Source organism: Dacryopinax primogenitus (genome assembly GCF_000292625.1).
Source record: "Dacryopinax primogenitus strain DJM-731 SS1 chromosome Unknown DACRYscaffold_5, whole genome shotgun sequence".
Taxonomy (NCBI): domain Eukaryota; kingdom Fungi; phylum Basidiomycota; class Dacrymycetes; order Dacrymycetales; family Dacrymycetaceae; genus Dacryopinax; species Dacryopinax primogenitus.
In genome coordinates this window covers 861,823-889,800 of record NW_024467202.1, presented here as the reverse complement: position 1 = coordinate 889,800, position 27,978 = coordinate 861,823, and the positions used below count along the sequence as shown (strand labels likewise).

General features: G+C 53.1%; 12 protein-coding genes across 12 annotated transcripts; 2 read left to right on the top strand and 10 right to left on the bottom strand.

Annotated features, from left to right (window-relative positions):
• Positions 1-312: 312 nt before the first annotated feature.
• On the top strand, positions 313-1,898 carry DACRYDRAFT_105902 (uncharacterized protein; the record flags this gene model as incomplete). Its single annotated transcript, XM_040768161.1, has 7 exons — positions 313-384; positions 432-548; positions 597-1,015; positions 1,066-1,371; positions 1,421-1,538; positions 1,585-1,677; positions 1,725-1,898. The coding sequence occupies 7 exons, from the start codon at positions 313-315 to the stop codon at positions 1,896-1,898; spliced, it is 1,299 nt and encodes a 432-aa protein (XP_040630639.1).
• An 866-nt stretch (positions 1,899-2,764) lies between these two features.
• On the bottom strand, positions 2,765-6,036 carry DACRYDRAFT_21211 (uncharacterized protein). Its single transcript, XM_040772291.1, has one exon. The coding sequence runs from the start codon at positions 5,786-5,788 to the stop codon at positions 3,353-3,355; it is 2,436 nt and encodes an 811-aa protein (XP_040630638.1). The 5' UTR covers positions 5,789-6,036; the 3' UTR covers positions 2,765-3,352.
• A 3,304-nt stretch (positions 6,037-9,340) lies between these two features.
• DACRYDRAFT_105900 (uncharacterized protein) lies at positions 9,341-9,968 on the bottom strand (the record flags this gene model as incomplete). The annotated part of the gene is made up of 2 exons (XM_040768160.1): positions 9,341-9,418; positions 9,462-9,968. 2 exons carry the CDS (start codon positions 9,966-9,968, stop codon positions 9,341-9,343), a joined length of 585 nt encoding a protein of 194 aa, XP_040630637.1.
• Positions 9,969-10,551: 583 nt separating this feature from the next.
• On the bottom strand, positions 10,552-11,429 carry DACRYDRAFT_115083 (RNA-binding domain-containing protein; the record flags this gene model as incomplete). Its single annotated transcript, XM_040769930.1, has 5 exons — positions 10,552-10,678; positions 10,733-10,806; positions 10,858-10,925; positions 10,982-11,076; positions 11,129-11,429. 5 exons carry the CDS (start codon positions 11,427-11,429, stop codon positions 10,593-10,595), a joined length of 624 nt encoding a protein of 207 aa, XP_040630636.1. The 3' UTR covers positions 10,552-10,592.
• Positions 11,396-12,295, bottom strand: DACRYDRAFT_21210 (uncharacterized protein). Its single transcript, XM_040772290.1, has 3 exons — positions 12,251-12,295; positions 11,580-12,194; positions 11,396-11,530 (listed from the first exon to the last, which is right to left on the bottom strand). Exon 2 carries the CDS (start codon positions 11,935-11,937, stop codon positions 11,647-11,649), a length of 291 nt encoding a protein of 96 aa, XP_040630635.1. The 5' UTR covers positions 11,938-12,194; positions 12,251-12,295; the 3' UTR covers positions 11,396-11,530; positions 11,580-11,646.
• Positions 12,269-13,114, bottom strand: DACRYDRAFT_49440 (kinase-like protein; the record flags this gene model as incomplete). Its single annotated transcript, XM_040774900.1, has 4 exons — positions 12,269-12,484; positions 12,533-12,757; positions 12,808-12,866; positions 12,925-13,114. Coding segments are annotated over 4 exons (690 nt in total), but the record flags the coding sequence as incomplete, so codon positions are not given.
• A 2,843-nt stretch (positions 13,115-15,957) lies between these two features.
• DACRYDRAFT_21209 (uncharacterized protein) lies at positions 15,958-18,355 on the bottom strand. Its single transcript, XM_040772289.1, has 7 exons — positions 17,967-18,355; positions 17,669-17,911; positions 17,215-17,622; positions 17,092-17,164; positions 16,979-17,041; positions 16,261-16,927; positions 15,958-16,210 (listed from the first exon to the last, which is right to left on the bottom strand). The coding sequence occupies exons 1-7, from the start codon at positions 18,201-18,203 to the stop codon at positions 16,012-16,014; spliced, it is 1,890 nt and encodes a 629-aa protein (XP_040630633.1). The 5' UTR covers positions 18,204-18,355; the 3' UTR covers positions 15,958-16,011.
• A 220-nt stretch (positions 18,356-18,575) lies between these two features.
• DACRYDRAFT_115081 (uncharacterized protein) lies at positions 18,576-19,464 on the bottom strand (the record flags this gene model as incomplete). Its single annotated transcript, XM_040769929.1, has 3 exons — positions 18,576-18,859; positions 18,913-19,052; positions 19,104-19,464. 3 exons carry the CDS (start codon positions 19,462-19,464, stop codon positions 18,779-18,781), a joined length of 582 nt encoding a protein of 193 aa, XP_040630632.1. The 3' UTR covers positions 18,576-18,778.
• A 247-nt stretch (positions 19,465-19,711) lies between these two features.
• On the top strand, positions 19,712-21,133 carry DACRYDRAFT_21208 (macrophage erythroblast attacher). Its single transcript, XM_040772288.1, has 4 exons — positions 19,712-19,777; positions 19,824-20,234; positions 20,284-20,928; positions 20,975-21,133. Exons 1-4 carry the CDS (start codon positions 19,718-19,720, stop codon positions 21,077-21,079), a joined length of 1,221 nt encoding a protein of 406 aa, XP_040630631.1. The 5' UTR covers positions 19,712-19,717; the 3' UTR covers positions 21,080-21,133.
• A 134-nt stretch (positions 21,134-21,267) lies between these two features.
• Positions 21,268-22,500, bottom strand: DACRYDRAFT_99277 (2-nitropropane dioxygenase; the record flags this gene model as incomplete). The annotated part of the gene is made up of 4 exons (XM_040777583.1): positions 21,268-21,921; positions 21,981-22,139; positions 22,190-22,392; positions 22,440-22,500. The coding sequence occupies 4 exons, from the start codon at positions 22,498-22,500 to the stop codon at positions 21,295-21,297; spliced, it is 1,050 nt and encodes a 349-aa protein (XP_040630630.1). The 3' UTR covers positions 21,268-21,294.
• A 1,080-nt stretch (positions 22,501-23,580) lies between these two features.
• Positions 23,581-25,168, bottom strand: DACRYDRAFT_99276 (uncharacterized protein; the record flags this gene model as incomplete). Its single annotated transcript, XM_040777582.1, has 5 exons — positions 25,002-25,168; positions 24,694-24,942; positions 24,467-24,645; positions 23,995-24,418; positions 23,581-23,946 (listed from the first exon to the last, which is right to left on the bottom strand). The coding sequence occupies exons 4-5, from the start codon at positions 24,178-24,180 to the stop codon at positions 23,581-23,583; spliced, it is 552 nt and encodes a 183-aa protein (XP_040630629.1). The 5' UTR covers positions 24,181-24,418; positions 24,467-24,645; positions 24,694-24,942; positions 25,002-25,168.
• An 882-nt stretch (positions 25,169-26,050) lies between these two features.
• DACRYDRAFT_105892 (uncharacterized protein) lies at positions 26,051-27,711 on the bottom strand (the record flags this gene model as incomplete). Its single annotated transcript, XM_040768159.1, has 6 exons — positions 26,051-26,648; positions 26,699-27,060; positions 27,114-27,238; positions 27,289-27,402; positions 27,458-27,551; positions 27,604-27,711. 6 exons carry the CDS (start codon positions 27,709-27,711, stop codon positions 26,051-26,053), a joined length of 1,401 nt encoding a protein of 466 aa, XP_040630628.1.
• Positions 27,712-27,978: the final 267 nt, after the last annotated feature.

Here is a 27,978-nt window from a genome sequence, read left to right as displayed (position 1 = left end):
GCCTGCTTAGACTCTTGGCACTCTTAGGTGAGCAGACTTAGTCAGCCTGTGTTGCCCTAACAGACGGCCAAGCCAGGCAAGAAGGCCACAGGGCAATTGGTGGCATCCAGCTTCGATTCCGAATATCCCAAGGAGTTCAAGTTGTCTGAGCTTGGGACAAAGATGTTTTGTGGATGGGAAGCTTTTGTGCACATATACAAAATCCATGGCCCAAGACCATGGAAAATGGTGGAGGGTTAACCTTGACACTGTTGGTCAAGAAGGCATAAGCTCATTAATAGTGCTTATTAGCATGGAATTGACAAGCCATAGATGGCCATGAAGGTCTTGACACTCAAGGAGGAGGTAATTGATGGATTGCTGAAGAATGCAGCTGTGGGAGTGGTAAGCAGTTATGAAACCCTTGGAGCCTGATGCTGATGTCAATGCAGGTGATGCACTTGGAGAGTGTTTGTTTGCAAGAAACACAAGTGAAATATCTATGGAATGGGCTTCTTCCTATCGAGGCAGTTGTTGACCACAACTCTAGGATTGAATTCCCTCTCCAGGTGGGTGATGATTCAAAGTATACAATGATATTACTAATGACATGACAGGACCACAGCATCCCTCCTCTGAGTCTTGAGCTGACAAAGATCAGCCTGCTTAGGGCAACAAAGGTGGGTACTGAGGTCAACATTATAGGAGTGGTGCTGCATGTTGGCAAAGTGGAGGCAATGTCTGAAAAGAAGAGGGTTGCCAGGAAGAGTGGGGATGGAGAGAGCAAGAGCAAGGAGGAAGACCCCAAAGGGGAGAGGGTGAGACGGGAAGTCCAGCTGGTGGACGACTCTGCCCACATCATGTGTGTGGCACTATGGAAAGACTGTGCTACATCCATGGCCATGAAGCATGGTTCAATCTTGTTGCTCAAGAAGGTGGTCATTGCTGCGCATGATGGTATCAGCCTGAACATGTACAAGAAGACAAAGGTGGACAAGGATCTGAAGGTGGCAGAGGGCACGAGCTTGAAGAACTGGTCCATCAATAGTATGGTTATTCATTGAACAGCCTACTGACTTTGCAAAGGTACAATAATCTTGCATCAAATCCCCAAACGTTCCAACATATCTCCTCCAGTTATAGCACAGGAAGTGGCTTGTTCACCGACATCGAGCCCTGCTTGAATGTTCTGACCATCCCTGAGGTTCAAAAGTCCAATCTTGGAACCAGCTCCTGCATCCACACCTTCAATGTTGAGGGCTGCATTCAGGTGGTGGATGGGAATGCTGTCTATGAGGCCTGCACAAATACTCATTGTAACAAGGGTATTGAGAAGAGCCCTTGTGATATTGAAGGGCATGAAGATATGTCTGATGATAATCGAAGATTCTGGTGAGTCTTCTACATTCAGCTGGCAGTTGCAAATGCTGATGACATTTAGCTACCATCTCAAATTAACAATTGGACAAGACCACAGGCACAGCATAGATGTCTCTGTTTTCATGCTGCTGGCTGACAAAATGCTTGAGGAGGATGCAATGGAAGTAGTCAAGAAAAGGGTATGTTTATCTCTATACCAAAAGAGATCTCCTAATGATATGCCAGGATCACATGCCAGGCCAGTCTGATGAAGTTCTTGGGGCCCTCTTAAAGACAAAATGGAGATTCACTATCCAGGCATGCACTCAGTTGTGGAAGGTGCATGTACATCTATAATATTGATGTGTGGCTTACTTGAAATGCAGAATGAATGGTCCAGTGAATGGTCGAGGAAGCTGACTTATGTCATGACCAGGGCAGAGCAGCTTGGAGAAGAGGAAGGGGAAGATGAAGATGAGGAATCAAGGGAGGATGTCAAAGGGGAAAATGGAGAGGATGAGGTCCCCAAGGTGTTTGAGGAAGAGGGGGATTCTGATTGACAAAGATGTGAGTGGAAGGGGTGGGATGAGTGGGAGTATGAGTGAAGAGTGAGGAGTTGCGATGCCTGTCTGTCATCTTGATCAATGTCGCTACATGTACCATAACTGTTGTATCATAGGGGGAGGAATCACTGGTGCTGTGGTCAAATAAGCAATTGCAGTGTCTGCCTGAATGTTGTGTGAGGGATACCAGATCATCCTGGGATTATACATGATTATCTGGGGATAATCCACAGATTATCTGAGAGGATTATCCTAGACCATGGGTTACAAGCAATGTAGGATTATCTGATCTTACAGTCCTCAAGCTACTAGGATGATCTAAGTCTACTGAGGTGGCTGTGACGCCGGATATCAGAAACTCGCTCTGTCGGTTTTCACAATGAATATAATAAGATTGATACAAAGCATGACCAGGGAATAAACGGTTCCCTGATTGTGAGATGCCGAGACCCCAGATAGTTGGGTTTCGCCGCAAGGTTGGGTCCACTGTGGGTTGCTGTCCAAATCGAGAACGTTCTGAATCGAGCTGCACGGAAATGGCTGTTATCTTGACAAGCAATTCTAATCAGGTCTTAAAGGTGAGACAATGATGGTTTCTACTTGGGCTCCGCCTAACCTGCCCCTCGATCTACCTTTGACCCGCCCTTTTCTTCTGATCCATCTCGCGCTATCTGGGAACTTGGATTTCGGGGAAGCTGTATACTTACGGATGGTCTGGAACATGGTGGGGAGTTCTCTGTGAGCCACGGGCCGATTTCACGGCTTCTGAGGTGTGGGGATCGGGCCGATATTGACCCGCTGATGTCATGCGTTGGCGTTTACGAAAGTGGAGCCGTATTACGGTGGTTTTGGATAATAAGATGGTCGTCATTGAGAACAGACAGAACCGAGAGATATGATGAGCAAGAAAACAAGGGGATGACAATAAAACAAACAGAGGGAAACATGGGAGAGAAAGAACTGCCCCAATTTCCAGGGGGCTGAAATGTATCGCATGAAAAAGGGTGACACGCATGCTAGAAAGGGAAAAAATAGTCCAGCGCACTTATCCGGACGGGAGGTAAAGAGCACGGGCGGTTCGGTAACTAGCGTATGCTTCAAAAAGATAGGTACATACAGGACAAAGACGAAAGATGAAAAACCGAAACGTTGCGGCTTGCGGTTGTCGTTGGCGGTTATAGGCATTACTGGAGAGGATTCGGGTCGCGTCGTGAAGGATAGTTGCGGGAGATGACGAGGTTACGTGCAATCTACAATAGACGGGATAACCAGTTCGAAAAGATGACAGAATACAGCGGGTGGGAGGGTCCGTGTAAGCGCTTCCCTTCGCGAATTGAAGTTATGAATAGTGTAATTGATGTGGCGGCGCTTGCAGGACTGCGGCCTTAGCTGAGGAAGGTGCAAACGCAACGCGAGCGGGAGCGTGCGCAGGGAGGGGTAATCTTATGCGCTCACCGCCGCTCCGAAGTGATGGAAGTCTCCGGGCTACCCCAGAGGGCACCAAATCCTCTGCTGACCGCACCCGCCGCCCGACTCAGCAGTCCATCCTCACCCGCGAGCAAGCGCACATTCGATCCACTCGTACTCCGGTGCAGCCCACCGCTCATGGGGATGTTGATCGGTGGACTTGGGGTGGGATCGACTGGGGAGGGGAAGCCGTGCGAGCTTGATTGGCTGGTTGGGGAGCCTGAGCTGCGAGCACCGCCGATCGAAAACGTAGAGGACGTGTCGATCGTCACGCCTGGACCACGAGCACGGAGACTTGTTGCTGTGGGGCCAGAGGCGGCATGACGAAGGGAGGGGGTGGAAGCAGATTGCCTACCGCGTGTGATACGAGGTGAGAGGGAGCTGTTCGAGCCGCTTGACGGCCCAGTGGGTATGACGATCCCCACTGCTGAGGAACCGCCGCGATCTCGCTCGTCCGGTGGACTTCTGGTGCTGCTCCTCCCGCGAGGAACATCGCTGTCTGGTGGTACGGGTGAGCTTGTCCCTGCACGCCCAACATGGCGCTCGTTCGACCCCAGTGGGCGGTCCCTGAGAATGCTCTTCCCGCTCGACCCGAGGCGAGGTGATACTGGAGCTTGCGCAGAAGAGCCAGAATTGCTCCTCCCCCGGCCAGAGACGGCACCGTTGGAATGTCGCCTCTGCGGACCAGTGCTGGCAACGACGATTCCGCCAAGTCCGGCCTCAGGATAATATGCTGCTTGCGGACGACCACGTGAATTTCTGCTTCCACCGCCCATCATGTACTCCTGGCCTACGCCATAGTCCGCTTGTGGTGACTGTCCATAGCTATATCTGTAACTCTGCGGCTGCACGCTAAAGTAGTCGATATGCATCGCGTCGTCATCGTCCTCCAAGTCATCTTCGTCCATCGTGTAAAGGTGTGGACTGCCACCAGCGCGGCTCTCGCTTGAACGCCCTCGCCATGTTGTGCGTCCACCACGGAGGAGCATATCACGATCGCGCTGCTTTTCTGATCGTTGGATAGGGAGATCATCGTACCCCTGGCTCACGTAACCGGGGCTTAATGGCCCGGTCTTAGCACCTCCGAAACCATCGAGCACTACTCCTGGCGGTAGGACACATACGAGAGCAGGACTCGGGGATGGGAAGTTGCCTGATGACTTGAGGACTGTTGGGGCGATCTTGCGGATTGTGAGAGGTTGTTCGGCTGCTGGCACCGGTTCGACGCGATTTGGTGTTGACCTTGCGTTACCGGCTCCAAGAGGTGTGACTGCGGGCGACGAGGAAGCGGATGATGAAGATGATGTGACAACGGCGGGTGGATTGGCAATTTCACTGCCCCTACGTTTTGTCTTGAAGGTAAGATAGTCGTCATCCTCGTGGTCCCTGTCATAACCCCCATCACGCTCATGGCTCTGAGTCTGTGCCCAAGCATAATCATACTCGTCCTCGTCCATCATGTCCACATCCACAGGCCGCATCCCTCCAACATGATCGATGAACATGTCCCTTCGACTGGACCCGTTCTGCTCCGGCGGATAAGCAACACATTGCTCAACAAATGTGTTGAAGCTGATGTGCTTTTTCCCGTCGTTTGTGCGTCCTGCATCGTGCAGGCTTGTACCGGAATTTGAGCCGGAATCGGGGCTCGAATCCGCACCAAAGTGCATTGCCGAGCCAGGAGAGGCGCGTCGTCCACCAGCGAGTTGTCGCCGCGTAGTCGCCGCAGAATCACTCTTTGTGTGCGCAAGCGGTGGTCTGCCAGAAAGGGATACTGCAGCCCGGTTATTTACCTGGGTACCGTTTATCGAGTGTGCATCACTATCGCTCTCAATTCCTCCGACGGGAACATTATGACCACTCTCATTGTCCGAGTCTCGCAGATGCGCGGTCGAGAACGAACGGAACATCTCGCCGACCGTACGTTGCTTGAGGATGGGTTTGGTTGGCTTCGCCGTCGTATGCACAGTTTTCTCGCTCGAATGCCGGTCGGGCATAGGTCGCTTGTTGTTCAATGAGGTTTCGGGCTCCAAGCCGAGCTTATCGCTCAGTGTCGCGACTTTAGGCGGGGGGATGGGGTCGGCGGCTGTATGTAACGGACCGTATAACCACGTCACGTCCGAGTCCTTGAGCCAATTGAGCGTCTCTGGTGAGACCGTCTTGAGATGATTTCTCTGTTTCCACCATGTTCTCCAACTAGCGTTCTCGAGCCTAGTCCCGTTCGCAATCTCGTTCTTATGCCGCGTCATGCTGCGCCATGACGCCCATACATCCTGCTCCTCCCAGTCGTGGGAGAGGTAATCGACGCATATACGCGGGACATTTGTGAGCACGTCCGAGTCGTCGGGTACAGGGAGACGTTCGAGGGCCTTTGTCGCGGCGGAGAGGGTGACGGACGAGCCTGGGATGTACTGGGCCATCGTGGGCCACTATCTGGGTGGGATGTGAGCTATGGTCCTGGGGTGTATGCGGGTTGGGTGGTGGTGACAAAGACAGTGGGGTATCCGCCGGGTGGGTAATTATCGTTCCTCAATAGACGATTGGCGGTGCGGGGTGGAAGAAAGAGGCGATGAGGAAGAGCAGAAGAGGATGATGACAAGTCCGCTTGAGCACGAGGATGGTGGTTGGAGAAAGAAGGATGGTATTTGTTGATAGATGGTGAGAGAGAGGTGAAAGAGGGAAAGGAAAGGGAAAAGGGAAGGGGGCAAGGAGGTGAATCTGCGGCGGTCAGGCCGGTGGATGAGGGAAGAAGCGAAGTACTCCCGGCCGATGAGCGTAACGGCACAAAGGGGGGGAGAGAGCAGAAGAAGAGAAGGAGGGGAAAGGGAGGCAAAACAGGTCAGACTCTGTTGATGAGATTCTCTATAATCCAGACCACGGTAGACGCCAGTCTAATTATGGTAATAATCCCCGCTCAAAAGGCAGTGTGGTCTCCCCCTCTCTTTCTTACTCTCTTTCTCTCTTTCAACACACCATAATGACCATATGCAACATCCACCCCACGGCCCTTTTTTACCCTGTCCACACACGTCCCTCACACCCCCCGTAGGAGCGCACCATGAGTCCGTGCACCGTCCCGCCCTCCCCATCCTTTCTGCTCGTGTCTTCCGATCTGCCCCGCGCCACTTTGGCCCCGTTCTACTTTTGCACCCGGATACGCCCGGCCCGACTCCCTTGCCTGTCCCCTTCCCCAAACAGCCAGGCCGCACAACGCAGGTTGACCAAGTCACCGCGGCGTCAGACCCAGGCCGTGTGCGCCATCTGCTCTCCTCGCACGTCTTCCACCGCCCCCACACTAACAGTGGTCATCTGAACCGCCGCGCATACACTTATCCAGCCCAACATTCACCCAATTCATCCCTATTCTTTCCCCGCCTCGTGCCCTGGCTGTCCACCAGGTTGGCAGGTTGGGGCAAAAGAGTATCCAAGACGACGCCATCGCCCCTTGAAGCTCAGCTGACCCTCTTCAAGTCCCGCCGATAGGATCCCCACCAAGCCCTTAGGCCGATCATACCCTCGCACACCGTTCGGTGCAACACCGCGGCAACATCAACCGCACCGTCCGACCGAGTGTTTCGCCCCGATCCCAAGGGGACCCAAACACCAACGATGAAAACCTACGGTCTGACCCGGCTCAATTGGCCCCGGACCGAAACTCTAGGAAAACCTGATGTAATCCAACGCTCACAACTTTTCCGATTGGATATCAGAAGCATAGCCACGGGCGGAGCTCGATTCATATCCATCAGTTTGCAAGATCCCTTGCTGTCCTTGTCCCTTGTGCTCTGCGGGGCGGAGCCGAGCCAGCCCCTCTCGCTAAGTCCACTTGCAGATGGCGTCTCAAGTCCTCGCACCTCCGGACTGACCCAAAGGGGTATAATACAAACCTGCATCGGGCGACAGCCCGTCACGTCTTCCATCTTCCAAGCGGCCAATACCGGCTCACTATCTTCTTTGTAGGTCACCTGCCTCCAACGTACGCACATACCTGTCAGGCAGAATCTACGTCACGTGCTGTCAAAACCAGCACGGAGCACCCCGGCACCTGCTCGACGGACAGGAAATATTGAGCTCTAGACCAGTCGCGTGACTGACAATTTCAGCCCCTAAGTAAGTCGTAAACAGACCCAGGACGGGGTGTTCAATGTTGAGGTCTGGAAGTTAGTTTATCCTGGGTCTCACTTTTTTTTCGCTAACATATTTTCATCAAGCTTAACCCTATCACCACGAAATTGCCTCCCAACCGCCGCTTAGCAACACCCGGTTTTGAGCTTGTCAGGCACCCTTTGTTCGACCCCACGGGGGCGAACTCTCTTTGTACAACCGGCTTTCAGCGCTTCGCCGCGGATGTGGAGACATCCTTGGATGAACTCTGCCGAGCCTGAGGTGTTACTTGAAGGAGCAGAGTCTCCTCACACAACCAAATGCCATGTCCAGCGATGGAACGCCTGACCAGGTACCCCAGGTGCGCTGTGATCAGACCTCCTATGTGTTCATTGATCCCTCCATGTCAAAGTGTACAGCCCCCCATTCGCCTCATGACAGCCGCACAGCGCCGCACATCGTTCAACAATTCATTGCGTCCCCCGCCTACACCCCACGGGGGCAGAAACCTCCCCTATCCCAGCCTTCCCCTGTAACCCTAATTTCCACCACAGAATCTTATCTCTCCGCAATCCCAACAGAAAGGCAAGAAACTTCCCGCCGGAACCGAGCCGCCGGTTCCGGCGAGCGCTTGCCTTTCCTGGCCAGAGCGCGCTAGGTTAGCTGCTGTTGTTGTCTGAGCTGTGCAGGCTTGGTATGTTCCGTCCGACGAGATACGTACGTGTGTAGGCAACCCATGCGTTTGTTCTGCCTATCCCCGCGCGCTCCGCGTGTGTGCGAGGCTAAGTCGCAAGTACCCGATGATGTTCAGTAACCAGCCGAGCCTAGCGAACGCACACCTCGCTCTTGCCATGCTCTTGCAGGGGCACGTACTTTCTTCATATTCAACCCGGGAGGATCCGACCGAACGGCACAGTCCTCTACCCGGAGAACGGTAAGTGTGCACATCAAAATCCACAGCTCTCGTACCACATTTCCCCAAGCTGACAGTCCAACCGAGTCGTACCCCTCTGTGCTGGATCCCAAGTTCCAAACTCAGGCTACTCGGACCCGGGCCGGAAGCCGAACTGTACATAGCTGGGTTGGACAATGTGCACCGGTACCACTGCTCTGGGTCGTGCCGGGTGCTTGGGCGAGGCGAGGCCGTCATTCGTTTACCTTCGTCACATTCTGTGACGTGTCGGGCTGGTCTTGAACGCACATGTCTCCAATCTCACGCGTTGTTGTCTTGCCGTGCGATGACTCAACGGAGCTCCTATCCTACACATTGCCTCCACCCTTGCCGAACAAACCCCGGCGTGACCCCCCACAGCCAACGTACGCAAATTGGTGATTGACGCTCTCCTATCTCAGGATATGCAAAAGAGTGCATGAATATGATCACCTCCGACAAAGGAGTACAACAGCGTGCACAAGTTTCCAGTGCCGTGGGGCGTGTGTCAGCGGGGAACAACGGCTGGCGGGCCGGCCCGTATTAGGCTTTTTAGATAATACACGGGAACCGCACTTCGGCATACTTCGCTGGCGTAACGCTATCGAGATCGGGAGGTGCTTCTTGTGCCTCAGATGTGCCGAACTCAGGGGTGGGAAACGTGCTTCTGCCCGCATTCTTGTGGTCAGGGTGTTCTGCAGCTCGTACATTGTTTCGGCGCCCGGAACAATGTAAATGGACATGTGGTTCAAATAAGTTCTTTGGTTGGATTCAATCTTATACATTCTTTGCTGCATTCGATCTTGATTTCATAGCAAAAAGACCATGACTTCGACCAAATTACCGCATTCTCCTCCAAGATACATATACCCTCTGCTTTCATTGTTTCAGCGCCTGAAGAAAACAACGCACGACTGGTGGTTTGGACTGTGTTCGTTCAAAATCGTACTGCTGAGCCAAGGGAGTCGCCCTCGTCATCAATGAGTTGCAGTGAGCTGGTTGCCGCAGAGTCGGACTTTGGGTCAGCAGTAGTCCAGCACAGGAAAGCGATTCTTTACCTGTGTTGTTGGAATCGAATGCGCGCTCTTCGGTGTGTTAGAGACGGGAGTGTGAATACCGCTCTCGGCATCCCGCAGATGTGCGCTTGCGATGGTCCAGAACGTATCACCGACTGTACGCTTCAGGATAGATTTGGTGGGTTTCGCCCCCTTGTTCATCGACTTCTCGCTCAACGTCGCCTTCTTGGATGCAGGGATCGGGTCGGCAGCAGTATGGAACGGACCGTACAACCACGTCACGTCCCCATCTTTAAGCCAACCAAGCATCTCTGGTGCACAAGTCTGAAGATGGTTCCTTTGCTTCCACCACGTCCTCCAGCAAGCGTTCTCGAGCCTAGCCCCGTTCGCAATATCGTTCTTGTGCCGCGTCATGTTGCGCCACGAGACCCATACGTCTTGTTCCTCCCAGTTGTGGGAAAGGTAGTCAACGCAGATGCTTGGGGGGGCGGGTGAGAATGTATGAGTCATCCGGTATGAGGAGACGCTCGGGTGGAATCGCGGCGCCATAGAGAGTGATAGACGACCAGGGAACATACTGGGTCATTGTAGGCTGTTACGTGGATAAAGTAAGGAGAAATGTTTGGAAGGCTAGGTATCGACGTGAGTAAAGACTTGATAATGCGGGGTGAGGCGACGAGGAAAATACAGATGAGGGGTTTCCAGTGTGCCTAATGAAGGGCAGGTGGAGGAAGGGAGGCATGTGTCTGTTATTCCATTCCCCCCTGTCCCTTGTGCCCTTTACCTTATGCGGTAACCGTGCTGATCCCCGTGCTGATCTTTCCCGTATTACCTGTTGATTGCTATTGTCATGCCTATAATGTCTCAATGTACCTGCTGACCCAGTCCTGAACGCGTGGAGGACACGAGGTCCTCCTGATTGTGCCGAACAAAGTCCGACGCGGTCAACTCTTGGCGCTCGCACAAACAAACACAACAAGCGCAATTGAACTCGGTTGTGAACAAAGAGATCTGGAACTGAATATCCACTGGTCTGTTATGTTCCTCGCATTTAATTGGTGTCTTTCCGTGCAGCCCTACGTTCGAAGTGAAATTCAGCATGATGGTATGTATGCACTCTCACTCATTATCTGGTACAGTACGTAACAAGAGCTCTGATGTGAAGCTTGTACGTTATGAATACGCCGGTTCGACTACTAGGGCCGTGATGCGTTGATTCCCAACCATCTTCTTGTCCATATCTCGGACTGCTTGTTGTGCTGTTCAATGATGAGCCAACTATCTTGCTCCTCGATATAGACAAGTTATCTTACCGTCAGAGTGATCAGCGAAAGTCACACAACCGCGCCCCAAGGATACACCACGCTGATCCATAGTTATTTTGACTCTGTGATTTGTGTGAGGGGATAGATACCATAGTCTGTGCTTGAGTACGTACTCCCATATCTTCCCATAAGGCTGGAACAGGCGCTCGAGCTCAGCACTGTCTATTGCCCGGTCGAGATTCTAAAGCCCAGTCAGCCTCCACGTGAATAGGGATGTTTTTTTCAGGTAGAGCTTACATAGACAATGACGTCCGAAACTTCGCCTGCAAAAGAGTCGCCAGTTGTTTCTTGCACCTCAATTGGCTCAAACTCGCTACCCAAGTCAACCAGGCCTGCGGACGAGGTCAGGTGCTGAGAACAGGTATATAATGGTCAAACACTGACCGGGTGTCGTCTCATGCATATTATTGACGGCTTGGGATTTGGATTCGACAGGCAGCGGTGACGGTGGGTCGATACCCAATGTTTTAGTCGAAGCAGGTGCCGTCGTGTTCTGGCCCTCTTGCGATGGAATCAACTCTACCACTGAGGATGGTGCCACAGGCTCTACCCCCAATTTGAGCTTGATATCATTGTGTCCGTCCCATGGAACGTCCATTAGGAAGAAAAGATCGGGGTGAACACGAAAACGCATCGAGTTATCATCTTGCTGGTTGTGCCCGTCTCTCAAATCTGCGGTCGCCATATCTGGATCAGACGATTTCGGCCATGACGTCACACCTTGGGAAACGTGGGAGACATTGATTGGCTCTGAAGGTCGCGGCGACTGACGCTGCTTGGTGGGTGCTGATTAGAATATAAGTGGTCTGAAACAAGGTATAAGCACGCCACTAACCCGACTCGATGGCTGTTGCAGTGGGCAGTGTGGAGCGACGAGCGAGCACAGGCCACTCAGCCTCTGTTCAGACCTGGCGTCCAGGCGTTGTTGCCTCCCCGCGAGAAGGCTGGCGCCAGGCGGGTTTAGATATTCCTTCAGTATCGCCTTCGTAACCTGACATTGAAATGTTACGGTTACGCTTGACCATAATCTCTCGTTCTTCGACGGAGTCGGCTTCGGCGTCTTTCGTGAGCGTGTGAGGCGTAGGAATCTCGGTAGGACTGACATTCCTTCCTACAACTTCACCCAATGACCCTTTCATTGATATCACATCCCTAGGGGGGTGCTGCTCATGTTCCGCATACAGCAGCGCCATCCAGGGGTTATCGAAAGCAGGAATGGCAGCGAACCCACGCGACCCGCTAAGAGACTCCAGTATGATCTCTGCGCTCTCCACCGGTACTTGCCAGTTGATCAGACTGCTGTATGTTGTTGGTGAAGGGTGTGACGCGGCTTCTGGAGATCCAGAAGCGACCACTTCAAGATCCTCGCTGGATATGTGGAACGCTGCGCGGTGAACAAAAGGATCCACAGCATTGTGATGGCTCGCTATCCCTTCCTGGGGCGCGAGTTCTGCGAGCAATAAAATATTTCAGCTAAGCACTCGTGCATGAGATACACAATCAAACCTGTGTTATGCTCTATATCTAACAGACCGTCATCTCCGTCATCAAGACGCTCTGATAACCTTGGTCGCATATCTGGTCTTTCAGTCCAGCACGCCTGTATGAAATTCCATAACTCGGAAGTGAAACCAACAGCATTTGCCGTGTGATCAGGAAGAGGGGACGTTCCCCGCTGATGATGGCTTTTGGGACATTTACTTGAGTCAGTTGAGGATAAGGGTACTTCAGGGTGAACATCTATGGGATATCAGTGCACAGAATCGAAATCTGGTGCTACGTACTCACTTCCCAGAGAGTCATGGCAAGTGAGTGCACATCACCCGCAAGCGTGCGACACAAGGAAGGAGTCAATCCAAACCTGGCAGGTTCAATTCGCTCAGGAGACATCCATCTGACTGAACCAGCAAACATCGAGGACGTGGTTTGTTCTGGAAGAACATCATCAAGAACGACGGACAGGCCAAAGTCCGCCAGCTGAGGCTCGCCACCGTTGGTAACAAGGATATTGTTCTGTTGCGGAGATGTGAGAGGCAACGGATCGCGATGGAAATTGGACATACTGCTTTGAGATCACCATGAACGACATTATTTTTGTGCAGATAGGCAACTCCACGAATTACTCCCGAGGCCTATCATGTGTAAGTGATCTGTACAAGTGCCGAGTGCCGGTGAGTCACTTGCCAGGGGAAAGCGACTGATATTGGGGTAGTTCGTGAGATAAGTCTTGACATCGCCCTTTTCCATCCATGGAGATACAAGCCAGAGGCTATCGCCATCATCTTCCGGTCGAACACCAAGAAAAGGCAGCACGTTCTTGTTATGCAGTCTAGCCCACACAGACACCTCTCGTGCAATGGCCTGAGGAATTATATGTCAGAGTAGGCCATGTGAGTATCAGGCTGGCTCACTTTGTGTACTTTGCGGATGTCAGCACCCCGTAAATGTAGCCGAAGCACCTTCAACGCAACAAGCTGATGGTCAGGCTGCATGAGGCCTCGCCAAACATCGGCGAAGGCACCACCGTTGACAGGAGATCCATCGATCTTTGATGCCATAACGATGGGCACAGCGAGTTTATTCAGCAATATGGGAAGATTGTCTTGATTGGCATGATCAAGTTCAGAGTTGGGAAGGACGAGGGGAGTAACTTGAGAGAGCGCATCTCTGCTCTCCCGTCGTTGGCCGATTTTGGATGGAGGAAGGAGTCCTTTGAATTCCGCACTCTGAGCCTTCTTTGGAAACGCAAAGTCAAAAGGCTTCGGCACTCTAGATGCTGGCATAGACAATACTGCCCCCAAGACTTGTTCCTCTTCCCGAATATTCGTAAGCACCGGCTGGTAGATGTTCACACGTCTTGTCTCATGGCCCATAAGATCTGCCCCCTGGTCAAGAGACTGCGCGTCAGCAGACCCAACGTTTTTGTGCTGTTGAAGGACCAGAGATGATACATCGCCATCAAGGTCATTATTCAGCTTGCCATGCTGATGGAAGTGAGCTCTCGCGGTGCAGCGACGATCTGGATTCTTACTGAAATAGGAAATCCGGAAGAGTTTTCGCGACTGCCGGGCGGGGAGTGCCCGAATGGCTCATGGAGAACCAAAGACGTCTACAAAGCGCGCTTTTTGAGTTACAATTGAGAAATTCAGTGGCTCAGAGACTCGCGCACATTAGACGCCGGTGTCAGCGGTCCAAGCGAGCTGAAGCCGCTTGAGGAGTCAGCTGAATGACGCGGGTTCTGACGGGCCGATAAGACGTGCGTAACATCAAGAGTACTTGCAGCTCACTGGTGTAGGACTGGTAACAGGGCTGACGTATGGCGTTGTGTGGTCCATGGTGAAAGCGACAGGCAAGCAGACAGGCAAGAGCCCGTAGGGTCGCGCTGTCCATAACACTCACTAGTGACATGATGGTATATCTCTTCTGCGTAATCATCACTTGGTCGAGTTCTAGCTGTGTATCAGCGCGGAGGCAATATAATTGTCAACATATTTGCATACCAGGACTACACACGGCATCGCACAGCAACCTCGGCAGAAGGCGCCAAAGTCTCGGCATAGTGTTGCGGTCAACATGTGCAATGCTGCATAAGCTCTCAGAATAGCTTTCGTGTACCTTCGGCGGTTAACAAACACCGTCTTTCGTCCTTCTGATTCGTGAAACTCGAAAGAATTCGCTGGGCAATTCCGACATTATCAATGCCAGCGGACGTATTCCAGGAACGTTTGTGTCTTACCAGGGCAAGGGCCTGGGCACCTGCATCAACTCGGGCAAACCACCGGGCATCCCTCACAAATTCGAGGTCTGCTGACCTTCGGCAACGGAGAATTTGTGTCATCTGCGGTCTGGTATGAGGCTGCTATTCAGCTTGGGAGATTGCTGTCCAGACTTACTCACATTTCACAATTGCCAACAACGAGCAGCAACCAACCAGTCGCTAGAGGACGACTCCGCGCTACTTGCGCTTCTTGGACGGCTTAGTGGTTAGAGGGAGCATAGAGAAGTCCGGTCTGGTCATCCTACGATGATAGCGGAACACCAGCTTGTATAAAGAAACGCCCCTGTTCCGTATAGGTCATCCAGGGATCCAGCCGTTCGACTCCGTAACACCTCGCATTAGATCGATATGATCTCGCCGCTTCTCGCGGCTTGATACAAGGTCAGGGTTTCGGCGGTCGTTTCAGACAGGTATAGTTCGGCAAATGATGTTGTTGCGCCCCTGAATCATAGCCATGCCGGGCAGGAGAAGACGCAATGGATGGGTGCAGGTTCTTCCTTCGTTCAGCGAATGTCATAGGAGGATGAACCGAAGATGGAGTCGACGGAGGCGTAGCAAGGGGTAAGTGTAGGATGCTCAGCGACATCGTGCTCTGGTAAATGGGGAGGAGGGGAGGCCGACGGGCTGTGATACCGTCTCTGTTCGTGCGATTCAACGTTGTGACGACACCGCGAGCAGACTTGGGGCAGCAGGCGCATGTAAGCCACCATGTCTGGGGTAGAAGTGGCCTTCGAACAGGAGACCACTGTGACGAGCAACCTCTTCCTCATACACAGCCCTCTGAAGTCATTTAGCGACACTTCAGAGACGGATATGGAAAAAATAACACACCAGGGCGAATGAAGGACTATTTTAGGTGGGATTTAATTCACCAAAAACGCGAGGGTTGTGATGAAATCTGTAATGGTAAGCCTTTGAATCGGAGCTATTAAGCTACACTAGCATGGATCAGCACACAGGCCACATAAGGGAAGCATACATGCTCACTGCGAGTCTCCGAGCAGCAAAACATACAGCGCGCGACAATCTAGGCGAATTGTACCATAAATAACACCAGAGTGCAGAGCGAGTAGCAAGACTTTGAAGTTGGCGTGCTCATCGCGGGTTGGGGTACACCTCTTGCCCTGTGTTGGTGGATCAACAATGGAAGACACACGCGACTGTTCGCCACACATACCAAAACCCCAACTCACGATCGTCCCCATCACGTTGAATAATAATCTGGCTGTCACCAAGAATTCGCTTGCCACCATCTCTTTGACGACGTTGGCCTCGATGGTAAAGATACAATGAAGTTCAAGAGATAGAGTGAGGAGGTCGAGTCGATCTTGCGGTTGATAGAAAGGACATCACCGATCGGCGTAACGCCGATCTCAGACAAACCGATCCCAGACACGGACCTAGGCTTGCTTCTAATACGGTAAAATACAAATCCTGTCATTGAGATACTTCATACATTTCTTCTTTTGCTTAGATTCCCACCACTACATCACACCTTCGTCGCAATCATAAATTTCCCAAAATATTCCTCCAACCTTCCCTTCGTCACGTCCTCGAGAGCACATACGAACGATACGTAACCGTCTGGACGACAGACTACGACGGCACCGGAGGCTGGATCTATTCCATACACTCTATAAGCAGTGCCGCCTGCCTTCTCGTCGATGGCAATGTCATCTGTGAAGGCTCTGTGCCGTTATTCAGTAGCAGTAAACGGTGATGAAGTCCCTCGACGTACCTAGACCAATGGGTTCGTAGTCCAGGGTGAATATCCGTGTAGTCCGCATCGTCCTTCGCGGTACTTGACACAGTAAGAATGGTGAACACCGCATCTTTCGCCGCCCCTTTGGGCGTAAACCGCCTCAAAAACGATTTTTCCTCCTGCAAGTACTCTCCTACGGCAGTAACGACCGCATACTCCCTCACCTCCTTCGGATCGCCTACAAAGAAAACGACCTTCCACTTGGTATCACTCACGAGCAAGTCCTGGATTTCAAACGGTCGGGAATCGGCAATCCGGATGATCTCTTGCGGTACGAACCGCTGGCCGATTACAAGACCTTCAGCTAGAGATTGTGAAGTGGCATCGGTGATGAGAGATGGAATGTACTGGATGCCGATACCGCTTGTGAATCCACCCATGGACTGAAGCAGCCCCTGGAACTCCTGGTGCGTCACTCCCTCCGCATTCCCGGGGGAGACTGCCTTGCCCGAGAACAGATCTGCGAGCTTCTTATCGAAATTGATCAGGTCACGCGCATACTTTCGGCGCTCTAGCTCGTAAGTCTTGAGCAAGTCTGGGGACGCCCATCCCCTTAAGACGTGTGCAAGCTTCCAAGCCAGATTGTGCGAATCATTCATTGATGCGTTCATCCCTTGCCCGGCTTTAGGAGAGTGGGTATGGCCTACCCTTGGTAAGCTACGGGGACGCGAAATGTAAAATTATGACCACATACAGGCATCTCCCGCAATGAAGGCGCGGTCCTTGACGGAAAAGTTCTTTGCTACCCGCTGTCCAACTGAGCCAACATCAGACATTTGCATCGTATGGAGCTACGCAACCACTCACTGACGTAGCATGTCCACCATTCTGGCGGGTCAGGAAACTCGAGCTTGTAAGGGCGCATTGAGCGCTTCGCAATCTGTTTTTTATATCATGAGCCTGCAGTTCATCACAAACAAAAGAACGCACCTCCATCACCCTCTCAGGCGTGACCGCACTCCTGTCAATCCTCCCGTGATCATCCGCCTGCAGACCGTCGGTAATCTGCACGTATAGCCGGACCTTATCCCCCTCTCTTGGGATGATCATGCAGCTTCCGTTGTCCGAGTGGATCGCCGTCCGGTTCCTGATGTCTGGGAAATCTGTGACCGGCACGGAGTCCACCACTCCCCACACATGATCCGTCTGTTCCCCGTCAAGCGAGATACCAAGGGCGTTGCGGACCCAGCTGTGAGCACCGTCGGCCCCTAGGACGTATTTGGCATAGACTGTCTCGAGCGTGCTACCGGATGATTCTACAGATGGATCGATGGCGTTTGTGTGCATCCCGTTCGGGGCAGCGTCGAGCGTTGCATCCACTAGATGCCTGAGCACCACCTATCCGTACGATCAGACCCGTCCTGTCTCCTTACAGGCAACGCACCTTGACCGGATAGCTTTCCCTGCTCTGCAGCTCCTTCTCATCCCCCGAAATCTCGATGCTCTCCGGGACGCACGGGCGTTCCACCTCAAGCCCATGCGCTCGCATCGAGTCTAGAAATATAGCCTCGATCTCTCCCTGATGCAGGGTCACCTCGAACCTATACCTCGCCGTCGGGGCAGTCACATCGGGTACGCGACTAGTGCGTTCGACGCCCTTCCCGTCCCGGCGAGGATTGTAGAATGCCTAAGAACAGCAACGGATCAGAACCTTCTTCCTCATTCCTTGACGGCGAACATACCAGAGAGTGCATCTGATTCCCCCGTTCGAGCAGTCTCTGAGCTAACCCATAGCTCTGGAACACTTCGATCGTCCGCGGCTGGATGCCGTCCGCCTGCCCGGCCATGACCTTCGCAGGCCGTTTATCGACGACACGCACGTTGATCCCCGCGTGGGAAAGTGCCGTGCCCATCATGACGCCTGCGGGACCGGCGCCGATGACGAGCACATCGACATACGAGGGTGGGGGTGGGGACATCGGTAGGTCGTGATTGGTCGAGGAAAAGATGCGCGAGACTGGCGAGAGAAGGAAAGTTGGACAGAGAAGCGGTCCGACGATGTCGGCAAAGCAGGGTGCTGAGCTCGCAGCTGTCGATGCTCACTTAAATACCTCTCCCGAAGAGAAAAGATATGTGCTCGTCAGAGATCAAGCTTCTCTCCACAAGTTGTCTGTTCAATGCATATGAATGGTCATTCATTACTGCATCAGTTGCTGAACGGGCGGAGGGCAAGGGTCAGGTGACTTGCTCCGCCGTATGCGCAATGACGGGGAGGACCGGATCATCGTTGAGCCATCATCCTGGGAAATCGCGTTCTCAGTCGCGACCTTTGAACAGCGTGGATATTGGATAATAAATATATCAGTGCAGTATATTTGGTTGTACGAAGGCTGGATGCAGTCCGAGAAACGTACAGGGCCATGAGCGATCACAGGGAACAACAGACAAGGAAGACAGGACTGAATGTGGAGAACCGTGGGAAAGAATGTTACCACACACGCACAAGCGGTTAGGGAAGGTATATGAGGGTCTAGGCCTGCGGAATATAGGCAGTTCACGCATCACTCTCAAAGTAGATGCACTGAGCAAGTCGAGGATCATTGGTGCCCTCCTCTGTCATCAGGATATCGCGGATCTACATGCAATCAGCATACCAGCTCAGGGATACACGAAAGGAAAGACGCGCACCTCTGTAGGCGGCTCAAGTCCCATCACCTCAGCGCGCGTCCACCGCTCAATCCTACTTATTCCAATACACGGCCCGTATTCGTAAGATAGGTCAAATACTCGCAGCATCCCGTAGACCTTGGATTCGTCCTTGCCGTGTACTGCATGTAGGTTAGTTGTTGCTCCCGTATGCTATCAAAAGAGATACTCACTAGGTTCCTGGTGTCCCATACGAGTCTGGGCCTCCTTCCAGTATGATCTATACTTTCCAGACTTGTCGTTGACATCCAGGGTCTCTCTCTTCACCGGCTCTAGCTGAGCGGCTGGCAAAGTCGGCGTTGCAGCCTCATCCACCTCTTCGTCGCTCGACTCCTCGGGCTCTACCAGCTCCGGCGCTTGCACGGAAGATGGAGGTGTCTCCGTCTGCTTTCGTGATGCGGTTGTAGAAGCAGACTTTTTCGCCTTATTCGTAGTAGCGGAGGCTGCGGGCTTGGAGGACCCGAAGGAGAGCTTTTGTTGAACATATGGTGCAGGACTGGGCCGTCCACTAGAGGCGCGTCGGGTAGGTGCCATTTTGAAGCTTTGAGAGTAAGAAGTTTTGGAGAGAGAAATGTATAAGAAACTAGGCTTCGCAAGAGCTTTCGGGGACGGTGGTCGTGGTCGTCTCGATGAATGTGGGAGTTGGTTGGTTGGCGTGACTGTGCGTCGATGTTGGCCAAAAGCTCCCGAGAAGCGCGTCATGTCCCGGAGCCGATCGGCGATGTGTCAGTCCCTTCCTGTGCGGGGTAAGCGTGCACTCACCCTGAGACTGACGACGACCGCCAGGATGAGTGCACTTAAGCCAGTTCAAGAGGGACCGCTCCTCTTTGAACAACCTTTCATAAAGGTTACTGTCAACGCTCTTATTCTCTGCTTCTGCTTACATGTCGTAGGTTCCTATTGAAGCATCCCGCAAGAGCTTCCGTAATGCCACACGCCTTGTAGACCGGGATCTTGCCCTCCTGTCCACAACCGCTAAAGATCTGCTACACAAATCCAAAACGGGTCTCGTCGGTGGTCTCTCGCGCGAACAAGTCTCGGCTCAACTCGATCATCTCACCGCCCGAGTACGCACGCTCAAGCACCGTGTCGAGGAGCTCCAGGACCGGTCCCTCTCCCCTGCGCATGGGAAGGTCAGGAAGAGGATCGAGCACGTAGCTGCGATCGATGCATTTACGGGTGTGGACGATCCCATGTATAAAAGCTTTTCTAGGACGAGGCTTGATAGGTGGATCGTCGATTGGGCGCTGAGAACGGGGAGGACAGAGACTGCCAAAGCAGTTGCAAATGCGAAAGGGATCGAGGTACGCTCTTCCTCTCACCAGCCGGCCTCTCCTCATTATAGGATCCCAGGATCTGGTGGACATCGAGCTCTTCTCGGAAATCAGTGCGATAGAGAACTCCCTCCTCTCGCGTTCCTGTACCCAAGCCCTGCACTGGTGCACCGAGAACCGGATCGCACTCAAGAAACTCCGTTCCAATCTCGAGTTCGATCTCCGGCTACAAGAGTTCATCGAGCTCATCCGTGCCTCCAAAGCACGGGAAGCGATCATCTATATGCGCAAGCACCTCGTTGCCTGGGAAAGCGAGCACCGTTCAGAGCTAGAGATGGCCATGGGCATCCTCGCCTCCTCCGCCTCCGGAGGGCGGAGTATAACAGGCCCGCATAAGCGGCTATACGACCTAAGTCGGTGGAAGGTCCTCGCCCGCACCTTCAGACAAACAGCATACACCCTCTCCTCCCTTTCCTCCGAACCAATGCTCTATATCGCCCTCTACGCCGGGCTAGCAGCGCTCAAGCACCCAGCATGCTACGATCGCGATTCGCGCAACCCCGACTGCCCGGTCTGCGACGTCGAGGGCTTTGGAAAGCTCGCGAAGGAAGTTCCCTTCAGCCACCACAGTATCTCGACGGTGATTTGTAGGATAAGCGGGCAGATCACGAACGGCGATAACCCGCCAATGGCTTTCCCCAATGGGGCTGTTTATTCCCAAGAGGTGAGCTCCCCCGTTTGCTATCATTTCAACGCTAACGTACATATAGGCATTGGAGCAGCAGGCGGCAGCGGTAGGTATGGGATTTGTCACTGATCCCAAGACGGATGCGAAGTGTGAGTTTGGAGAGCTGAGGAAGGTGCATATCCTCTAGTTCTGGTGTACTACTTTATATCATCAGGATCTGCAATGTCATACCCCTTCGTCATTCCCTCGTTTGCGCAGCATACATACATCCGATGTCCAGAAATGCACGTATTTCTGGCCCTTCTGGGGTAACGAGTACACCATTGCAAGAAGACGACACAAAGGTTGTCATTTCAACATATACAAGACATGATTCCTCCTCCTTCCTCCCTGGGTCCTTCCTCAAAGCTTCGCCCGTCCCTTAACTAAGCCCGCCCCCATGCGCAACTGCTCCACAGCCCCTTGCACCATCTCATCCACGATCTCCTTCGCAGGCTTCACACTCCCAATCGCCCCTGCGACCTGACCCATGAGCCATGGACGAGCCTCAAGACTCTTCTCCGGGTGCTCCTCTAAGTCCTTTTCAGCGGGGATGATCCCCTTTCCTGTGAGCTCGGCGATCTCTGCCTGGCGGTTGTTTTCCCAGTCTTCAACGTATGGGGTCTTCCTCACTCTCAGCGGGCGACCAGAGAAGATCACACTTCGGATCGTGTCATCGTATCCAGCAGACGTGACGGCCTCCTTATGCATCCTCGGCGCACCCGCTTCCGTACTAGCCACAAAACGCGTGCCAACCCACACCGCCTGCGCACCGAACATAAGCGCCGCGGCCAGCCCGCGCCCGTCGTATACCCCACCGGCGGCGATGACGTGGATCGGTTGACCCGTGAACGAGGAACGTTTTCCGCGGCAAGCGTCGACACAGGCGGGCATGAGGAGGGAGAAGGGAATGGAGCCGGTGTGCCCGCCGCCTTCACCGCCTTGGGCGCAGATGAGGTCGACACCGGCTGCGAGTGCGCGGGGAACGTGCTGCAAGCAATCCCAACATGATCAGCAAATGGGAAAAACTACATGTGAGACGGGAGTACCTTGGGATGCCCAACCATGTTCATCACGGGGATCCCCGCCGCGTGAAGCTTGTCGACCACTTCCTTGGGAGGGATACCGATGGCACACACAAACAGCGCGGCTTTCTCCTTGATGATCACATCAATCAACGCTGGCAGCTGGCCCTTGGTATAATCATACTGCCTCCAAGTGAGCTCCCCTTCATCAAGTAGTAAATTGACGAACATACGTTCGTCTTGCGCGCATTACCTCCCACTTGGGGAAGCAGCAGGTCCACACCAAAAGGCGCGTTCTTGTCCTTCAGGTTATCCTTGAGGATCTTGATCTGCTGCGTGAGCACCCTCGGTGTGTACCCCACACCGCCAATCACGCCCATGCCTCCCGCGTTGGTGACGGCCGCGGCGAGCTCGGGGCCAGCAGCGACGTTCATCCCTGTTGTGTATTAGTAGGCGGATATGATGAGTGAGACGAAAGCATACCTGCGAGGAGGATAGGATGTTGGATCTTGAACAGCTCTGTGATAGGTGTTTGGAGTGACATGGCTAGAAGTCGGTGAAGGTATGAGGTGGACGTAAAGAGTAAAGGGGCTATATAACCCCCTTTGCTGTAGACCCGGTCACTGTGTCAGAATGAAAGCGGGGAAGGCGTCGATCATCACAGCGGAGAAGGCGCTTCCGATCCATCCGGCTACTCAATAACCGACCCCTGGGCGGGGTAATATATGGCCCGTGTGAACGTGAAACCGGTTACAAACTCAGCAATGTATTATTGCTTAGGATCATTTCGTGGATATCCTTCTATATATACGGAATTGGTTTATTCCGTCGGACAAGAAAACCGATGAAACCCCTGCCCAGGCTAACCCTCTTCACTGGCCCTTTTTGCTCTCTCTGTGACGTCAGTGACACTGTATCAGCACAATAGCTGCATCTCATCTCCTTTATTTGCAGGTGGCCAAATCTCAGTTAGCAAACGTTCGACTCTCCCACCCATTCGACCTCCAGTTGGTAGATATCCAGGAACCGGAGAACAAAAAATGGCGCAGGCTGTATCAGTTTGATATTCCTGTGCTGATTTTGGAGCAAGGGGAGGGGACAAGGGGAAGGGTGATGAAGCATCGGGTGGATGAGGAACGGTTGGGTAGGTGGTTAGAGGAGTGGAGCCAAGCAAGGGACAATGATGGGAACAGGGAACAGGAGAACAAGCACCCGCTGCAAGGTGCAGGGCTTGGGACAGGACGGTGATGAGACTGCACATCACCGCCTGCCTACTGGCCTGAACGATGGCCGCGATTGTACGTTGGGAATGTTGGTGGAATTTGTTTCTAGTAGTGGGACAGCTCCTCCAACTGTCTCATCTATCTATAGCGACCTCGTACAGCGACTCTGAAACTTCACGTGGGATCCACACACACGTCAAACTTGTCCGTCAATGGGATATCTTGTACTCCAGTTTACCCCCAGAACGTCTGCACATCACTCGCACATGAAACATTATCAATTATCGCCGACATATCTGTTTAAACTTGCTAATTGTCGGTCGATGACCGAGGGTATCGAGCTATTGCAGAGAAAATGTACCAACGCCATGACTGACCGTGCAAGAGTATGTTTGTATATGCTACCAGCCAAATACCAACTCAGAGACTTTGTTCACCGCGGTGGTAACACCCCATGGCTGTGCCGCTGGTGCCGTCGGCGCTGCAGGAGTCGGGGCTGCCGCTGCCGGAGCGGTCAAGGAGGGCGGCAGTACTTGTCCCGGCAGGGGCTTCGCCGGCGTAGGTGGGGGAACGAACATCCCCGTGAGCCATTCGTATGTCGACTTCTTGGGTGGGTTCGGGATCAACGCGGAGGTGTTGGCGAGGGAGACATTGGACGCTCGCGTTTGGAGGTGGTGTGGAGACGTGGCAGAAGCGGGGGCAAGGGAGGCATCTGGCGGTGGGGTGGTAGACGGGAGCATGCCGTCGATCGGTTGCTGTCGTGGGTCCTGCAGGACGTCAGCGGACTAATCGGTCAAGTGCGGTACGACACGTACTTGGTACATCACTCCAATACGATAAATGCCATCCATCAACTCCCCGTTCCTCCGCGCCACTCTGGCAGCAAGCGCGGGGTCACGGTACCCCACTACGAAGTAGTTACTCCCCTCTGGTCCCATTTCCTGGCTCAGCACTTGGTCCTTCCCAAAGCTCGTAAAGTCTTTGATTATCCTTGTTGTCATGTGTGCCGGGAAGCCAAAGACGACAAGCTTGATGACCTGAGGCGCGATCCCCACGCCGCTGATGTCAGATGCGAGGGAGAAGCCGCTGTCATCGGGACCTGCTGGGCGGCGTCGTGGTCCGGGGGGGATGTCGCTCAGCGAGACTTGGGGAACGGAGTCCTCATCCTCAGGTGGGGTGTTGCGCGTGTATTCAGGAGAGTAGGGTGTCGGGCGCTCTCCCGGTGACCGACCTGGTGTGCTGAGTCCCTCGTTTAGAGCAGAAAGGCAGCATAGAAGAAAGACTTACCCTTTCGCAAGAGTGAAGCCAGTCCGGGAGGTGTACGGTGTGCTGTTGTTGAAAGACGTTGATGCACCATCCCTGGAGTCTCTGAAAATCGGCGCCTCTTTCGCAAACGGGTTCTCGTCTTCTTTTGTCGGTGTGGTCTTTTCGACCGATGGAGTTGCCCAGATCGACGCTGGTGGTCCCTTGGGGTCCGGTCAGCACCGGATCATGTCACAATAAAGATAGCGCACCCGACCAGCCTGGGAGGCGATCAGATATCCAGGAAGGTACGTTGTTTGCAGAGACGAGGGATTGACAGTGTCTTTGGACTGATCCGGTACCCTCGCGATGTTCGACTGAGATGGTGACTGGAACAGCTGTGGGCGGTTTGGCACACCACCTGACTGGTAAAAGTTGGGCGGAGTGTTAACGCTGTGCTGCTGCTGAGGCTGCTGAGGCACCTGTTGTTGGCTTTGTGAGCCGTAGGGATTATACTGCGTCTGAGGTTGTTGGAACATTGGTTAGTATATAGTTAGGGATAGAAGAGTTGAGATCGGACAGATGGAGAACGACACAAGTGGCGAACTGGATAACGCCACGTGGTGGACGCCCACCATTTCTACCTTGCTCCTCTTCGGCTTGCAAGCAAACGAGGAAAACGAATCGCTTTTGCGAGTCCGGCGATAGTTACTCTTATGGGATTTTGCTTCAGAAATAATAACCGACGAAGCACGATCGAGTGGACGGATATTGCCCTGCCGTTGCCATTCGCCATATAAATCGCCGGAACCGTTCCGAGAACGAGATTTCATTATCGCTCGTTGCAATACGGGAAGACAACGTATTTCCACTTTCTACATGACTCGGGGGTTCCGAATGACCGAACTCTGCACCGAGCACCTGACCTCCTATCAACATCTCGGGAGCCGGTTTCATTCCAACTTCTGTCGCTCTTCATCCTGTTTCTTCTCACATCTACAGATCGAGGCGCTCATGCGCTCTTGATGGCCGCGACCGCTGTTTCCCGAGATCGCGAACCCGTATTAGATTGTGCGTTCCATCGCGGATCCTGTGCTGGGGACGACGATGGTGCCATCTTTGTCAGTCACCTCGCTGCGTTTGGAAACCGCAGATTGGGTGCAGGGCAGCTCGGCATGAGGACAATTGGTCACGCTGTTCTCCACCATCTGGGGAAGCGCTCAGCCCCGTTCGCCTGAACTTTGGATCCTATCTGGGTGGGTATATCCTCCGTTTAGGTATTCTCAATCGGGGTTATCTCCAGACCAACGCCATCGTTACTATCACCCAGTCATTACAGATCGTTCCTGAATACAACACCGGATTAGAACCGTGAAATACAGACCGAAAGAAATGAATAACACCGAGGTCATATCGGGAAACGGTATACTACTCAGTCATCAACATACAGAAATACACATCTCGTACGTCGCGACAACGCTGCGGAGCAGCTATTTGGAAATTCGGAATCACATCAAGGCCATAACCGCGTACAGTACAACCTAACGTAACGCAAGTGTCAGCAAAAAAATCGAGAGCGCCACACAATGATCGATATATACTACAAGGAAACAGAAAGTCAGTCCTTCATTACGATGCCCAACCGTGATAAAATCCGTTCTGGTGCGTCGGCGGGTTTACATTGAAGTCCGGGGGTATTGCATGCTCTTCGGGCGTTACGAAGGTGGTCTGAACCGGCAGATGGGCAGCGAATTGTGGGTGATTATCATATGCAGTCGTGTAAGGGAGAATCGGTTGCTGCGGTTCCAATTGTCCACCAATACCGAACATCGCAATGATCTCGGGAGGCGGCGGTTCGGTCTCTCCATTGCGCGGCCAGGGAGAGCTCAGGAATGAAGGGGAATTTTGGGCCGTTGCGCGCAGACTTCCATCTGGATACCGCTCGCTCTTGAGCACTTGTCCGGCGTACCAATCGAAGAATGGACGGTTGGTGTCGCCTGGATCGACGAACGCAGCATTGATGTAAGGGGATGCCGGACTGGAGATATGCAGCGGGCGATCCCATCGACGACGCATGGCTTGCTCAGCGTCATTTGTAGGGGTGTTGAAATAGTCATTGTTGGCAACTCTGATTGCTTCTAATTCGACCAAGAGGAAGTGCTTGTAAAAGTTGCGATCGCGGCGAAGCGGAGTGACATGTCCTTGAATGTCATGTGGAAGGATATGCCTTGAAAAGGTCAGTCAGAAAAGTCTCGTCATTCGGTTGTCTTATCGTACTGTTGGTGGAATGGTATGGTGGCAAAACCATCTTCCCAGTTCGGCAAATGTACGCTGGGGATATAATGGGTTGCTGGTGTCTCTTCGACAGAGTCCGAGTCGGACGAAGCCACAGATTCGGCGCGTATCAACTGTGGTTGCTCGGTAGGCATTATTGTTAGGTGCACTATGGATCGACCCAATCCAGTGATAGAAGCCGATGCAGATATCGACGTCGCATTTACGTGTGCGATAGTTGGTGCGGGTGTAAGCACTGCCGTAGAAGACGAAGACGAAGCTATTGGGGTTGCTGCCTGAGATGGGCTCAGAATGCGCGTCCGGGATGCCTCGGGCGAGGTAGCAGCTGATGTCTGAGGCAATTCCTGGATATGTCATCAATACTCAAAGAAGCTTCGACACATGATCGGTACCGTACACTCGGGAAAACCTTCGTGAGCCACGCGGCCTTCTGAGAATGTTCGAGGTTCTGGAATTCTTCTAGTTTCGCATACTTCGTGTGCATGAGCGGTTTGCGAATGGCGGGGTCAACTGATCCCTGACCTGAGAAGAACTTATGAGTTAGCCATCCACCGCGCGGAGATACAACGTACTGTACTTCCATCCAAAGAATGTGAAGCGGCATCCTCCATGACGCTGCGAGGTTTGGGCTTTCTTGCAGGGTACGGTGCCCTCGCTCAGGTGTTTCCTCAGGGCCGTAGGATGGGCTGAGAAAACACATGAGAATTCGTTACTGAATTGTGACGTAACTTCACAACGCACGGAAAGTGCGCGCGCAAAACGTGCAGCAACGTGATTCAATGGTGAGGATGCGATAGTTGTCATGACTGATCTCCTCAAGTGGAGCAAGGTAGGCCTACGGAACAGGTCAATAACCGCGGGTCAACTAATCAAGTGGTGGGACTGACTGGCGCTGGCCCAGGTGCAAAAATGTCAATGAAGACCTGTGGATTGCGACTGCTGGCTTTCCCGGCCAAACTGGGGAGAGAAGGCTGCCAACGCAAGCGATCCGCCATTCTGCCAGACAGGTGGGGAGAGAGTGAGCAGTTGGGGTTGAAGGGAGAGAGTTGGGGATGAAGAGAGGAGGGAGATTCTTGATCTAGCCACCCATTTATCGAATCTGCCTCCCGACTTGCCGGCCGAAGGGATGTGAACGCAAGTAGAAGCACCAAATGGGGTACCCGCCAAGCCTAGCAACTTCCGCAGAGATTATCGAGATATCCAGCAGGTGTTGTCGGGCTTCGTGAGCACGCCTCTGATGCAATGATGCCGGCACCATACAA